At 34.3% G+C, this 17,099-nt stretch overlaps 1 protein-coding gene across 3 annotated transcripts in view; it reads right to left on the reverse strand.

Moving 5' to 3' along the window:
• The window catches only part of TSC22D2 (TSC22 domain family member 2), a 53,262-nt gene that overhangs the window by 7,925 nt on the left and 28,238 nt on the right, over nt 1-17,099 (reverse strand). For all 3 annotated transcript variants that reach the window (XR_007457539.1, XM_049629706.1, XM_049629705.1), the window contains one exon: nt 181-232. Coding sequence is in view for 2 of the 3 variants with exons in the window: in XM_049629706.1 (XP_049485663.1) it covers nt 181-232 (52 nt within the window). In the remaining variant the exon portion in view is untranslated. The remainder of the gene's footprint in view (nt 1-180; nt 233-17,099) is intronic.

Consider the following 17,099-nt stretch of genomic DNA (forward strand, 5'->3'; position numbering starts at 1 on the left):
TTTCTAGGCTAAAAATTCTCAATGTTTTTTTTAGCAGTTTCAATTAAATGTCATTATATAAAAAATATACTTTGGTCATCTTGGTTTAAAGAATTTAGGTGTTTTTCAGAATTGATAAAAACCAACTGCCTCCTACAACAAACAACCTATAAAATGAGAGCACTATTAACTTTTACTTACCATTGCTTGTTCTATTTTGTTGTCAATGGCTACACCACCTCCCCCAGATGCACTGGAAAAAATCAGAATATTTCATTAAATTATTCTAAAAAATGTAACATCCTTTCCAACTCTTAAAATAATTAAAAACATTTGTTTTACTTAAAACCAAAAATAACTTAAAATAGCTTAAAAGTCTACTCTCAAAATTTCAGTACTCAGAGCTCTCATTTTCAAAATGAGGGATCTCAGTAAGTACAGGACTTCTAGAAATCCTTTGTAGTTCCAACATTTCTAATTTCCCTATGACATACATACGCTACTTTAAAGTAACTCCCTATTCAGGAGTTAACTCTGAACTTTTAAAAGGATAAATTTTGAAATGAGCACTACACTCTCCACATCTTTTAAACTTCATTTACTAACTATATATTCTAATTGACTTTCATGTGGAAATTCCAGTAGTCACTTACTGCATTAAAATTCAGATGATGACTTTTCTTCTAGAGATTTTAATTCTGGCTTAAAAATTTTCAGAACTGGCTTCTAAAGGGCCTTTGGGCTGGTTAACACCGTTCTCAACATTCTGGCAAATCTACATACTTTGATTGTAGGTTACTGGCTGGTAAAAATCACCTACGAACGTATGTGGTTTAGACCAGTTTTTCCTGGAAATAATTTGAAGTAGTCTAGCTGGTAAATATATCCCAAGGTCAACCTTAGCATTTGTATGATAATTACACAGAAGATTCAATAACTGTCCTCTTAACTAGTAAGAACAGTGAAGATCTATATCCTTTTCTTGGTATTTTTGTAAATTTTGAAGAACAGTCATTAGATTTTCATGTAAAGACAAATCTGACACTTTAATCTACTTTAACAATACAAAAAGAGATCTTTAAACAATTTTGATATGAAACTTTGCAAAATTACTCTTCATAAAGTATACCCTAAGAAAATTTAGATGCTAATATATTTGAACACTTTTATTTTAGATGATGTAGACCCTCAATGTTCTATCAGACTGAGGTGCAGAAATATCCCGTCTTATGTAGTGGTGCCTTTTATATTGCAATCCAAGTAGATATGGTTATAATTCTGGTTCTGCTACTCACTACCTATGTGACCATCAGCAAAATCAAGTATTTAACTTCCCTGGACCTCCTTCCTCATCTGTAAAATGAAGGGGTGCTTGTCAATGTCTCAGTGGACTTCCTACTTCTAAATCCTTGAAACTGAATCAGTACATGAAAACATTAAACTTGTTTATCTGAGCATTAACCACATTAATTATAGCATACTCTTTCACTTCTTGCTGCTGCTATTTCTAAGATGAAACAGGCTTTTGTAGACCTAATAACTAGAAACGATATATATAGATTGTTAATAAATAATTATACATGTTAGGCTTTAAATGCTTGTAGAGCTACGCAAAACAAAGTATGGCTATATGTAACTATAAACAATAGAACAACTATATAAACCATAAGGCTTCGGTGTAAAGTTCAGTTCAAAGACCACTTAGATATGGTCACCAAATATTGCCTACAATTTGCAAAGAAGACATTAGCATTACTTCTAGGCATTTAGATTAGAGTCTGACCATCCTAGATTGTACTTTCTATATTGTTTATTTCTATGTCAAGGAAAAACTATATTAGTTTTAGTCAATTCTTGATGTGAATACATGCAAGCCTTTTAACACATCTGTTTTAAACAGAACACCTTCAATGCTAACTTTAACACCAGTTTTACATATTAACAAGCAAGCAAAACAAAACAAAAAATAAACCCTAACCCCTAAAAAGGGTTTATTACTTTTTTTTTATGATTAAAATAATATTAGTAAGTTTCCAAACCATTCCCTTAGGCTAAGGAATAATTATCATCCTATTCTTTGCTGATATAATAAACTCTAATCCTGACTCAGACCTCTTTTACAGCAATGGAGGAGTAAGTCTGCAAAGTATAAATGGATATGAAGATGTGTGTCCCTTAAAAGGTATTAATATCCCAATTTTGTTAAGCATTGTACTTAAAACAGAATTAAATCAGTCACAGACACAATTACTATCACTACAGCAATCTAGTTTGAAGGCTGTTTTTAAAGAATTCTATAACCCATGGCAGTGGTTCTTAAACTTTAGCACACACCAGTCATCCAGAGGACTTCTTAAAACAGACTGCTGGGCTTCACCTCAGTTACTGATTCAGAAGGTGTAGGGGGGAGCCCAGGAATCTGCATTTCTAACAAGTTTCCCGGCGATGCTGATTCTGCTACCTGACAGAACATACTTTGAGAACCATACTTTGAGAACCAATGGTTTACAAAGATGAAAGTCATAAGAGAAAATAAAAAAACCTAATTCTATTTTTAAAACTTCTTAACCTGAATACAAAACTTCTTACCCTTCATGACTTTGACCCCTGCCTTCTATGGTCTCCTTTCTTCTCACACTCCATCTGGCTGGCCAATTGTGTTATGTCTTACATAACTATTTACAGTCTGTGAAACATATGTTCTCTCAGGTTTCCATGGCTTTGCAGAACTGCTCCCCGAGCTGCAAATGCTCATGCCTCCAATTCATCTGGCTACCTTTTACTTGTTCCTTAAGATGCTCCAGTGCCACTTCTTCTGTAATGCCTTCTGATTTCCTAAGGCAGAACCAATTACTCCATCTCTCTTACGGTTCACCAATCTTCACAAACTTTTTGTACTGCATAACCAGGAAAGCAAAATAGTGAACTCCAGCTCCTCCACACACTCACTGTGTGAATTCTGGGAAATTATTTAACCTTTCTAGAACTCAGGTTTTTTATCTAAAATAAGAATTATATACCTCAATTCATAAAACTCCCGTGAGGATTAAATGAGTTAAATAATAGTGCCATTGTTAGCTCCTATCAGACTGAGTTCCTTCAGAGAGGTTCTTTATCTTTCACCTGTATGAAGAAGTAAACTCAGTGCTTGGCACATAGGAACTCAAGTGCATACTGAAAGAGTAAATAGGATAGCAATTAGATTTGAAACAATTACTGGTTTATGTCAGAAGGCCATTAAAATATTTTGAGTTTGAATAAATCAGTAATTCTCAAAGTATGGTCACTGGACCAGCAAAATCAGCATCATCTGGGAACTTGTTAGAAATGTAAACACTTGGGTCTACCCCAGACCTACTGAATTATATACTCTTGAGGTGGGACCCAGGAAATCTATTTTAACAACTCCTCCAGTTGACTGATAGAAACTAAAGATTGAGAAACTGATTTATAATAAGGATATCAACATGGCACTCTTAAACAATCAAATAGGAGGGTATTTATTCTATTTAAAAATCCCTGAACATGGTTTAAGACTATTATTTCAACGAGGGTTTTCAATGAGGGTCACAAGTTGTTTTCTACCATATTCAAAGTCAACATAGTGGTTTGGGCTTCACATTCTTAAAAAATGAAACTGATCAACAAAAGCAGAATGAAAAATTTTCCTTTATTTGCTTCCTTGACCTAATGTTAAAGTATTATGTCTTGTTTTCTTTTTTATAATTGTATTCACCACACTGTAAGTTGATGGTTAACCAGTTTCTGAACTTAAGTTCCCAAGACTTTGTAACTATTCTGGTAAACTATAAGTGCTATAGAAAGGGATAATTTTTAAAAAGAAACTTTGTTTGCTATGGGTCACTCTTTTAGAATAAAAACATATCGTGATTAGTATTTACTAGAAGAATTAAAATTTGTGGGTATTGAGGAAATGGACATATAGACATATAAATAATAAAAATATCCTTTATAGGATGATTTTCCCCTAAAACTACAGCACCCCCCCCCAAAGAATCAAATGAGCTTGAATTTAGTTTTTTTTTTTAAGATTTCATACATTTTTAAGTAATCCCCACACCTAATGTGGGGCTCAAACTCACAACCCTGAGATCAAGAGTCACAAGCACTACCAACTGAGCCAGCCAGGAGCCCCTAAATTCAATGGTTAAGTAAATTACAATTATATTCACAGGAAAAATAAAACTCAATGTATCAAAGGTACAGCAAGACAGCCCGGTTCAAAACTGTTCATTTTTAAATTCATCCCAATTGGCTCCCCACACCACAGCTTTTCTTCCCGGGCCTCCTTACTCTTATCACAGTAGATTACTTGGCAACCTTACTGAGAAGAGGCCAGATATGAACCTCTGGCTTTGCAAGTTCCCTACATTTTCATCTTTATTAAAAGGCTAACTGCCTCACTCACGCTCTCAGCTCAGTGACTATACAAATCATCTCCAGTCTCTCCTCTCTAAAAATTAAAATCCATGAAGGCAAGGTTAGGCTAACTGGATCTCACTTTTTAAAAAACTCTTTATGAGAAATCAACTTTTTTCTTTGTCTTTACTAATGTGGACAGAGACATCATGGCTACTTGTTTAAAATAAAAACAGAGCAAATTTCTTCTCTTACATCTTGACTTCTTTGCTCTTTTTCTGTTCTCCCCTCAGCACAAATGCTAAGTAACAGAGCAACAAGGTAGAGACAAAGAACACTTAAATGACTGCCCACTTTTGCAGGCACACATTAACTTTAGTGAGTCCTTACTGCCAAGCTTGAGAAACAATCTCATTTTACAGTTCAGGAAACTGAGGCCAAGTAATTTACTCAAAGATACAATGCTACAGACAGAACTGAAACTAGACAATGTCAAAACACATGCTTTTTCTACCTTGACAGTAAGACGGTGTGAAAGGAATAAGCAACTATTAACCTAAAAGAAATAACAGACTTATGTATATTATAAATGCTTTAACTATGTACCAAATGTCATTTGTGAAAGCATAAGCATGGATCCAAAGATTAAACTACGTGCATAATACTACATTTATCTTATCTAGCACATTCCTAAAAGAAGATGAGCTCTGAGAACAAGGGAGGTAACTTCTTGGAAAAGACTCAGTGATCTTTAGACAGCCAGTATAGCTTACCTATTTACCAAGAACTAAAATGCTCTTTTCCTCTGTTAGAAAGCTGAAGAGATCTTAAGCTCATATGTATCTATATGCAGAAAATTATTTTAAAAATTACCTTTTGCTAAAAGACCCTTCTAACTTTCTGTGTTGAGTCACATTCCCAATTAAAACTCCACTATAGGAATTCCCCAAACTGTAAAATCAAATCTGTTATAAGAACTTCTTTGATTGAGTTGGCAAATCTGATATACTCATGTTCAAGCCCCCTTACCCAAATAAGGTAATGATTCTTCATAAACTCCCAAGTAGAAGCTACAGTCTTTCTTAGAGGTTAGTCCTCAAGAATCATGTACTGTTTCCAGTAAATAATCTACAACCTTCACCCCCCCCTCCCCTGCCAATAAGCTCTAAAATATCATCATTACTACTAAAATGGATTAATTCTAACCTGGGTAACATCTGACCTCTTTTCTAAGAAACAGGTATCTGTATTTTTTAGAAAGAAAACTATCAAATTGCTGATTGCAAAAAATGTATCTAATGAATGTACGCTATGAAAGTTAAAAAAAATTCATCACTCTTCTATAGGAGGAATTTAAAAATATTTACAGCTTAACACTTAAGAGCAAATAACAATTCTCCTTCTGAAAAAGCCAAAATGAGTAAAATTCATGTAAACTTACTCTATGGCCAGATGCAAACTTCTGCAGTCAGGAATAAAACTATCAGACAAAGTTAACAGTAAATTAAGCTAAGAACTAAAAAATTTTACGTATTCTAATTAGCTGACCGTAAGTTCTCTATCAATATAAAAACAAAAATCTATTTAATTTCATTATTAAGTTCACAAAAGGCCCGATGAAGATTTTTATTAATAACACAAAATAAGTGATTTTTGTGCATGATAAAAGCTATTTATTATTCATGCTAAACAAGCAGGTAAAATGACTACTCACAAAACTAAATGTTATTATTTTCTCAAGTAACCAGTCTTACAATGGTGCAAAAGTTTTTATCACAGAACAGTTAAAAACTCAGTTAAATATTTATATAAAGGTATTTGTTTTTAGCATCTACAGAAACCAATTATGTCCTTAGCATATTTTACATTCAGCTAATTAACTTAAGGTCAAACTCCTGGCCCGAAATGAATATTTAAAGAGTAAAAAAGAATACATGCTGTGGATTGTACCAACGTCAATTTCCGGGCTTTGGATGCTATACTCATGCAAGATGTTACCATTGCAGGAGGGGGGCAAGGAGACAGGACACATACCACTGGGTGAAAGAGTACATGAGACCTCTCTGTCCTTTTTTTTGTTTTTTGGCAGCCTCTTAGGAATCTATATTTATTTCAAAATAAAAGATACATGCACATGGTAAAAAATAAATTCATAAAATTCAAAAAGGTATACAATTAATACAAAGTCTCTCTCCTATCTCAGACCCCCTTTGTCCAGTCAACCATATCATCTGTATACGGTCTTTAAAAAAGCCCATTTAGGAAGAACTTCTGTAATACTTTGGAGTGGGAGAGGCCTAACTAGATGCCTCAAAATATAGAAAAATAAAGAACTCTTTCAATACTTTCACTAAAATATAAAGTACTTCTACAAACCTGTAAGATTAGAATAGAATCCCAATTAGAAAAACTGGGTAGATTTCACATGCACAGTTTAAAAGACATGAAAAAAACTCAAGATGTCATTCATAATAAAAATACAAATTAAAACTATAACATAATACCATTTCCCTAAACAGACTGGCAAACATATTAAAATTTAATACACTGTGAGTGAGGCGGTAGGAAATGGGTCTTCTCGTATAGTGATGTAAGTCATATACTGGCCCTTATAGAGAGCAATTTGCTTATATCACAATTTTATACACACACACACACACACACACACACACACATATTCTCACTCTATTTATTCTTTGAGTCACCCATCCTACATGTGGGAATTTATCCTATAGATATTTTTACATACATAGGAAATAATATATTTACAAGGCTACTCATTATCGCACTGTTTGTAACAGCAAGATTTCTAATTAATAACAGGGAATTAAGATCATGGTATAGCCATCATGGTATAGTATTCAACTGAGTACTACTGATCTATAAAAAAGACCCCATAAAGATGCTTTTCTGTGTACTCAGATGGGAACAACGTACCCTGGAGATCTTTAAAAGTAAAGGTGCAGATGTATGTATATGATCAGTTGTGTGAGGGGGATATGGATATAGATATAGTATTTGCTTGAATGTGCATAAAGAAACTGGAAGTTTGTGCATAGACACAAAGAAAGTGGTTATCTGTCTGGGAAGGCAGGCAGATGGGGGACAGAGATAGAAGATACTTTCATTGCACTTTGGAGAGTACTCAAAAACAAAACAAAGCAAAACAACAACACATTCCAAAATGAAAATGACTCACAGAAGAGTTATTACCCTGTACAACGTGAACTCAAGACATGAACAAATGGCAGACAGGAAACAGAAAAGGGAGAAAGGACGGAAAGAGAGCCAACAACTCTACTTTCTTATGAACCACTTCATTCCAGAAGATAGGTACTATGTTCAACATTCAAAATAACAATCAACATAAGTCATATTTGTGATTTGTAAAATTTACTTCTTTGGCTTACAATGAATTATAATCACTTAAAAATATCATGTAAATAATGTCTATAACTCCTAGTATAGTTATTTTTGTTCAAAGTGATTCTGGTAAGAAAAAAATAAGTCTGTGATAAACATTTTTTTGATATAATAGGCTACATAACTTTATATAATAAAAATGTTACTTTAAAAGTACATTCCAGAGAAGGCATAGATAAGAATAATGTAAACTTTACCTTCTTTTTCCAGATCTCTTTACACTTCCAACTAAGGATATCTTGGGGGAATTATTTTAGTATTAAGCATAAAAATTCTGATAACATTTTCTTGTAAAGCCACTCCAACAAAACAATTTAAAAACTAACCAAACTAAAATTCTTTCTCTTAAAACACTTAAAATAGAAGATGTAAAAATTTAGTCTGGAAAAACTGGAGAGTAATACAAAGGTAAAACATGCACAGCAATTTTACCACTATAATCCAAATATTCTAAATAAACTAAGAAAGTTTAATATTCTATTATTTCAAGTTAAATACTTAAATGTAAAATCATATCTACTTAAGATAAATGAGCTTATGCACTAGCTAGTTATTTTTTTATCAGACTAACATTAGGCAAGGTTTGACAGGATGAAAAAGTTATTTTCTTCCTTTGAGTCAGACTGAAATAAGAAAGGGTGTGAGAAAGGGGTAGGAGGAGGGTGGCATTTTCTCTAATGTTGGAGTGCTTACATTTACAGCAGGTTCTCTTGAAAGAGATTTCATTGGACTATTTACACAGTAGCAATAGGTTATCTGATGACAGCATAATCCATTAGTGCGAAGTGGCTTAAACCCAAATTAAAAATCTGACACTACAGTCCTGGTTACTTTAATTTACTTCCTGAAGACTGGGAAGCCAGTATATGACTGACAATTATCTAGACTGAGATATACACTGGCATGTAGGAGTAAAAAAGGAAAGAGAGATTAGAAAGGATTTCAAATGTTGCCAACTGATGTCTAGCCCAGAATACCTTACAAAAATAATGTGATTATACTGAAAGGGAGTAAAGTAGATGTAGTCCCGTATATTCATTCTAGATATTCTAAAGCCATTCTTTTAGTTGCTAAGATAAAAGCTGATATTTGACCAACTTCTAAAAACATCAGAATTGGTGATTAAAGTAAACCTTAATTTAACAAAAGATCTGTTTTTCAGTGACCTGAAGGATGATCCTTCCTAGAGAGATAGAAAATTTAAACAGAAAAAGAGAGAAAAACTAAAAAATTCGTTATGTGAACGAGGACATTAAAAACACCTAAGAGTGCAAATTACTTCAGCTGTGTTAGGAAAAGGATAGGTTTAGCAATCATTTTGTAGTAAAAATCAATTCTCCTTTAAAAGGTTAACAATAGCATTCCTTCCCTTTGACTATGAACAAATAATAGCCCTTTCAATACCTAAGGAAATTTTCATGGTGCAAGTGTATGAAAATGAACAAAACTGGAGAAAGAACATGATAGAAAAGAATGTCAAGGGAAATAAAAACAGTAACAACAACAAAAAAACCAACCAAAACACTCAATATTTGTGTTTCATTTCAGAGACCAACAAGCATGCAGTGGACCTATTATAAAAACAATCTTTTTATATAGCTAAATACACCTAACATTTCTAAAAGTAATTCAGAATTCTTCAGCAAGGACAAAAAATGGGTCAAACAAACAAAAAATCAGAACCAGCTTACTATTTCTAATGCTAACATTTACATTATTCCCTCCCATTCCAAATGCCTGCTCAACTTTTAAAGCGGATATCGAAAACTCCTGGAGACTCTCTGTGGTTTATTCTCACACTTTGCTCATACTGTTTCTCATTCTCTAAATACTTCTGTGGAAATTCTACCATTCTTTTATGGCTGTCAGCTCAAATATTTTCTTTTCTGTAAAGGCTAGTTTTCTAACCTTTCTAGAAGTAGTATAGTCAGTCATGTCCCACACTATCCTTATGGCTCTAACCATGTACCTACCATAGACTGTGTTCTAATAGCTCCCACCAGACAAAACTCTATGTGCTATACACAAAACCTACCATGGGCTGTCAGCCATCTACTAAAGAATGCTGTAGAAGCCTGAACTCACAAATTGTATAGTTGGAATTTGAGTCCTAAATATATCATTTACTACTTTACCTCTGGGGCCTCTTTCTTCAGTTCTAACATAAGGTAGCTGTACTAGACCACCTCCAAAGCTATTTCCCATGTTTAACGGCAAAATTGACTTTTCCCAAAAGTAGCCCTTGCCATCTAATGGACATGGTTAATGCTTCATTTTAGCTAAATTCAAAACAAACAATTTGGGAAATATTCCTTAATCTCGTTCCTCATTTTCAGTCTGAAACGAAACTTGCCATATCTTCTTGCTGGCTAATATCTAATTCATACATCTAGGTAATCCAAATTCCTTTAGAGCCAACAGAGCATAATCTTGAACAAACTTTGCCTCTAATTTCCTATGTAGCCAAATCTCAGTAACATTTATCTTTCTAGATGACACTTTTATAAAAAATGATAAATTCTCATGTCTCCTCTGCACACTGCCCAATGCTCAATGAACACTAGTTGGAAGATTATGAAGTTAGATGATGTCCACCAGTGGGAAGATCACTAGATATGGAATTAGCACACACATGCTGCATCTTGGCCTCACCTCGGATTTGCTGTGTCCTGAGGCTAGTTATTCCCACTGGGCTTTCTCCGTCATTTAGTTTCAAAGGTTTTTATGGAACTTAGTGTAACCTTCACATCTGGGGTTTTTTGGTATGTGTGTGAGGTGGGGTTGGTGAGAAGGAAAGATAGTAACGTGGATCTTAAAAAAAAAAAAATAAAAGAACTAAGCCAGTAAGGAGGGGGGAGAAGAAATATCAGGATACTGCAAAAAGATTGGTCATAGGTATTAAGCAAGGAAAAAGTGAAACAGTTTTTACAATTGAAGCACAGAGGATCTATGAAAGATCAGAGGGATGATAAAGGAAAGAGATTCACCTATATAACAAAGAAAATGCCACGGATGGCTGGAGTTTCTTTAGCTTGGAAGCAACTAGGAGTAGGGAGATGGTTAATATGTCATGGGAAGATGGCTAGATTTTAGAGGCAGGGGCCAGGGAGTGAGTAAAAGAGGAACCTGAGAATAAAGGTGAGAAAAAGAGAAATTTAAGTTTCACTTGGGACTGGTGAATTTTGAGACCTCTGGGATATAGATTCTGGTGGAGAAATATAGAAAGAATGTTGCTGGAAATAGATATCTAGAACTATAGAGTAATCTCTGGCCTAGAAGTCTAGATTTGAGAGTTTTTGGAATGTGGTAGGTGGCACAAAACCGTGAGAGGTGAGCTTGCTTATTAAACACTGAAAAGACAAATGGGGCCAAAACAATGGAGAACACTAAGATGAAGAGTTAATGGAAGATGAGCTTGGGAAGAAACTACCCTTCTTCGGAAAGCTAACTATTTCTTTCATTGAATTGAAAGGCCTCACAGTTGCCTTTTCCATCTCCAGCATTCTATATACTATTATTTTTTAAATAGTAAACAATTCTTCCTGAAGCACCTGGGTGGCCCAGTTGGTTAAGTGTCTGACTTTTGATTTTGGCTTAGATCATGATCTCACTATTGTGAGATCCAGCCCTAAGTTGGGCTCCGCAATGGGCTTCGTGAAGCCTGCTTGAAATTCTCTCTCTCCCTCTCCATCTGTCCCTACTCTGCTTGTGCAACAAACACATGCACGCATATGCATGCTCGCTCTCTCTCAAAAAATAACAGATCTTCTTGAAAAAATCCTCTCAATCTCATTTTCTCAATGAGGCCTAACCAAATGAGTGAAAATGAGACAATCCCCCTGAATAGGAAACGCCAAATACCAGTGAAGAGCAACAAAGATAATTTTGTTTATCCAAAGCTAATCTTTTCACTTACGCCCAATTCTTAAAGATACAGAGATGTTATTTATAAAAGCTTTTTAGAAAAAGCATACATAATTGTATGGACAACATACTTGACAAAGTAAAATTCTATCACGTTAGCCCTGAGGATTTTCTGATCAAAACTAGCTTGTGTTTTTAGGTTATTAACTAGTCTTTCTTTGCCACCTTATGTCTCTTCCTAATCTGTCCCAAAGTCCAGGGATAGTAATAAATAAAATGAAGGTTACCAATGCACTGTTTCAAAATAGGGATAAACCCAGAAGAATAAAAGTATCACAAAGTTTTTAAAGAGACAGATGCTTTATTCTAGTTTAGACTAAAGGAACAGTCATCAGCTCTTAACAAAATGAAGAGAATATCTTATCAGGGAAAAACTCTGGTCTATTTTACTTTTAATAAATCAATAAATATTTTCCAATTGGGATATTTAAAAATTTTGGATTGGCTTGGGTGTAAGCAAAAAATTAAACTGCTCACTTTCAACAAATATAAAGTATTGTGAATATATGCTCAGAAGAGCTAAAGTTGTCTAGGTCATCAGTTTACCACTTGCTTACTTCTCTTTTGTTCTCTACTTCATTCTGGGGGCAAGACACCTTCCTTCTTAGCAGCTGCCTAAGCAAAAGACTAAATTCTCAAAGAATAATAAAGTGGTTTTAAGAGCACAGGATTCAGAAATTAGACAAGCTTGTTTTAAATCCCAATTCCACCACCTTCTAGTGGGGTGATCATAGCAAGTTAACAGACTAAAACCAGTTTCCTTGTCTGTAAAATGGGGTTATAGTTGTACCTGCCCTAAAGGATTGTGTGATGATTATGACATTTGTCAACACTAAAAAAATAAACACTAAAAAAATAATTAGTTCCTTCTACCGTTTGGATAAAATTTGGACTGACAGTATATAAGGTTACTATTCCAGTGTATCTTAGATCGTGAATGAAGCAGTGAGGTACAAATAAAAATCAATTATGATTAGTATTACACCTCACCCAAAGAACGAAATAATGCTAGTTATGCCTTAAATTTACTTGATTCCTTTGTAGTCAATGAGTCAAATGTTAAAGATTTAAGGAAGTCACAAAATATATGCTATAATAAAAATTGCTTGAGATTTAAACTTACATCAATATTTATTAAGCACAGCACTCCTGTGGATTGAACAATAACGACTGTTTAGCATAAAAATAATCTTAACTTACTGTGGGAGATATTTCCAAAGTCCACTGATATATAACTGAATTATTTCAACATAAAAATTTCAAAAAAAAAAAAAAGTGCTTAACTAAAAATCTCCTGTGCCTTCTTTTAGTGTTACATGATATTTCAACAATTAAATATTACTGAAAACAAATCAGAAGAGTGGGACAAGTACTGCTTTGCTTCTATACATCACTCCAGTTGAGAATCACTGCTTTAAAATTACTTAATTCAAAAAGAGATTCTGACATGACAATGAAGAAAAGGATAAAGCAGCACTACTATAAAATCTAAAGGGTTGTATGTCCTTGAATTTTTCTCAGTAAATATAATACTGTGATATAGACATGGTAAATGATAGAATTTTACAATCATTTGTATACTTCAAATTGGGTAAAATCATTTATGATGAATTCTAAGAATTATATCATGACCCAAATTTTGTTAAATCAATTTAGATTCTAGCACTAAGACACAGTCATCTGAAATGGAAATGTTTCACCTACATTCTCTTTGCTCTCTTCCTTTCTTGCCAACAGACCCCACCCTTTTCATTCTTCCATAAATAATTGCTTTTGTTGTCTCTATTGAATGTTCATCCTTGAATTAAACTGTAAAGGGAGGAAGTGTGTTCATCTGGAGGGTCTACTAATTATAACACTTTGCATAAAATTGATATTAAACATTTAATTGAAAAAAAAGATGGAATAAAATAGTATTAATATGTTATCTAATTGTATTTTGTAAGTTAGCATGAACTTATGTTATGTGGGCTAATCGTGCCAGGAAAAAGAACTAATAAATTACCCATTAAAATTTTTTTCTTCTTTAATGTTTACTTATTTTTCAGAGAGAGAGACAGAGAGAGAGAGAGAGGGAGAGAGAGAGAGGGAGAGGGAGAGGGAGAGGGAGAGGGAGAGGGAGAGGGAGAGGGAGAGAGAGAGAGAGAGAGAGAGAGACAGAGCAGGAGTGGGGGAGGGGCAGAGGGGAGACAGAATCTGAAGCAGGCTCCAGGCTCCAAGCTGTCAGCACAGAGCCTGACACAGGGCTCGAACTGACAAACCATGAGATCATGACCTGAGCCAAAGTCGGCCGCTTAACTGACTGAGCCACCCAGGTGCCCCATGAAATTACCCATTTAAATATTAGAAACTAATGAGAAGGATATCCCTAGAGCATAGTAAAAACGGGCATGTCTCCTGAGAAATTTTTTCTCATTGACTAAAACATCTTAAATAAAAGGTCAATAAACCTTTTTTTTTTTGTGATGTTCCTTGCCTCTGGTTGTTACTCACTGAGGAGGAAGAAAGGGTACTAGTTTCTATTTAATGGCAATTGAAGTAAATAGAAAAATGGTTTAAGTCTGAGGAATAGAATAGCTAGAGTTCTATGTACTTTCAGGCTACTTCTGACAAAATTATGCCAGTGAATCCCAGCAGTTCCATAGAAGTGATCGTGGTAGTGACAAAACTCATAGAAGACTTTGTGGAAAATAAAGTGGACTTTAAAATTCCTAAAGATCTTTTGGATAAAAACCTTGACAAAGATCTTTTACATTAGAATCATGGACTTAGGGAAAATAATTTTGTGAACCTAATGAAAGGCTTAATTGTATAAACATATATCATAAATATCCATGTGTGAGTTCTCTCAATTTGCCAATATCATTCTATACAGATGATTAAAATAGAATCTAAAGAGAAGAAATGAAAAAAAAAAAAAAACACAAAAAAACAAAAAAAACCCCAAAAGCTATCTTGAAGGTGGAAAGAGACCACAGGCTTGCTAGTTTGGTTAGATCAGATAAAGAAGACAATTCAAATTGGCATGCCTTTAAGGATGTCTCACAAACAAGTGGAAGTTCTAAGTGAACTAGATCCAGGAGTCTGAAGAAATTCATATGTACAGTACTTTGCTCTTTTTACACACTGGTGGATCAAAGCAGTATAAAGGAGTCCTGTGAAACCTTTGCATCTTTACTAGAATCAGTAATTATGAAGTAGGAAAGCATTCTTGTGATCTCTAAGATGTTAAGCAATGTCTCCTTACCCATTTTTGGAAAAAAAACCTTTAGAAATGCATTTATATTAACACCGATGATTTATGGCTACGAACTGCAATCCATATTCTTAATTATTTCAGCTATGAAAACACTAAATTAGAGAATGTTCTCACTTGAAGGTTTCCACAGAATACGCAATACAGCTTTTATTTTTACATAAACCTAATCTCTTTACTCAACGCTTTCAGTGATGGCAATCATCTGATTTTTCTGCTTCATATTTTAGATTTTCTGATATACAGGAAGAATTTTTACAAGGTTTAAATATGAGCTGTAAAAAGAAAGAAGACCAGGACACCATGATCAACATCACTGGGGGTGTTCAAAGGCTAGACAACAACTAAGAAGGTATGTTATACACAGGAGACAAGTATGAGACAAGTGGTTGGCATAAATGACCACTAAATTCCCTTCCAAGTCAGATTTAGAATTCTAGACTCAGAAGATAAACTCAGAGATGGTAGTGAATAAAAAGGCTTTGGCTCTGGAGTCATACCCAGGTTTGAATCTTAACTCTATCACTTTTATAATATGACTTCACACAAGTTGTTTGGCCTCTCCAAAGAATAATGATAGGATCAGACAACAGTATTCAGTGAGATAATGCATTAGTGTCGGGCACATATTAAACGCTTAACATATTAACTATATAATTTGTATGAGTAAGGTAGAGTGGTCAAAATCTAAATATCATAAAATACACAGGGAACACTAACTTAGGAGTGAGACGATGTGGTTTCTACATCTGACTCCTGCCTGTAATGTATAATTTCTAACATTCTTCCCAGTTACTAACTTTTATGATGCTACATTTCAGGGGGATTTTAATGTATTTAAACATTTATCAGATGCTGATTATGGAGACACATTACAGAATAAACATTACCCCCAGAATTTATGAATGTAAGTGTGGGAGATAGACAAGTTAGAGGTATGATAAATGCTATGACAGGGTAAGATTTTAGAGGGTGTTTGGGGAAACATAATCAAGATCTAGGGTCAGGAAAGAATGTTTAGTAAAGGAAGTGCCACAGTTGGGTGGAGAAAAGGACACACAGACAAGTAAAAAGACACAACAGTAGGTACAGTTAGCCATGCTAGAAAACTCAAATAATGAAGACCAGTTAGAAGATTTCTGCATTTCCACGTAAGAAAGGACTGTGTCCCAAATGGGGATGAGAGAGACGGATAGGCTGAAGAAATACTCAGGAGGTAGACGTGGCAGTACTTTGCAATTAACTGGCTATGGGAGAACACAGAAATTTGAATGTTAAGGAGAAATGCCTAGGTACAAGTTTAGAAATGCCACAAGTTTAGTGCCTAGAGCATATAGATGGATTCCTATAATATACAGATGACACTCAGAACCATCTACATGTTCTTAGCATGGTGAAGAATGTGAGAAGAGGGTATTGACAGCACCCTGAGGACACTAATTAATACTTAAAAGGACAAACAGAAAGGCAAAGCCTGCCAAGGGGACTGAGAAGAAACCAGTGAGGTAGAACGAAAAACTAGAAGAGACGGTATCAGAGATATCAAAATTATCAGTCACAAATTTAAAACCTATGACATGCCAGTATCAGCTTTGTACAAATTGGAGAAATTTGTGGAACACTAAAAACTATTTAAAAGCTACATAACTGTGATCGCAATTGTTGATATGCTTGCATATGTACTCAAAGTCTGGAAGGGAATATGCAAACACCGAGACAGTAATTGTGTTCAACACTTGGATTAGGTGCGATGGCTCTTATTCTGTTTCCCAAACATTCTGTGTTTTAATTTTGAAAAGGTGAATATGTTACTACTAAAGAAGCTGGGGTTCAAATATATTACTGAAAAAAAGACTTCTAAATATTCTCATGTTCTGATGACCTATCAAATTGTCGTACACCTTAAACCATGGTCTTGAAGAAATTAAGTTTATACTTGATATGCAGACTAGTTCAACTTAACTGAAGAGTAAACAAATTCTTACAGTTTTACTGGTTTTTGTTTTAAGCAGTACTATTATTGTGGATTTAACTTAAAGTCCTACTTAGAACTTTATTATAAACACTTAGGAAAAGGTTGTAACGTTTGAAGCTCATCTGAAAATAAAATTAAATAGAAAAGGATTTACACAAAGTA

The sequence above is a fragment of the Panthera uncia genome, chromosome C2 (assembly GCF_023721935.1).
Source record: "Panthera uncia isolate 11264 chromosome C2, Puncia_PCG_1.0, whole genome shotgun sequence".
Lineage (NCBI taxonomy): Eukaryota > Metazoa > Chordata > Mammalia > Carnivora > Felidae > Panthera > Panthera uncia.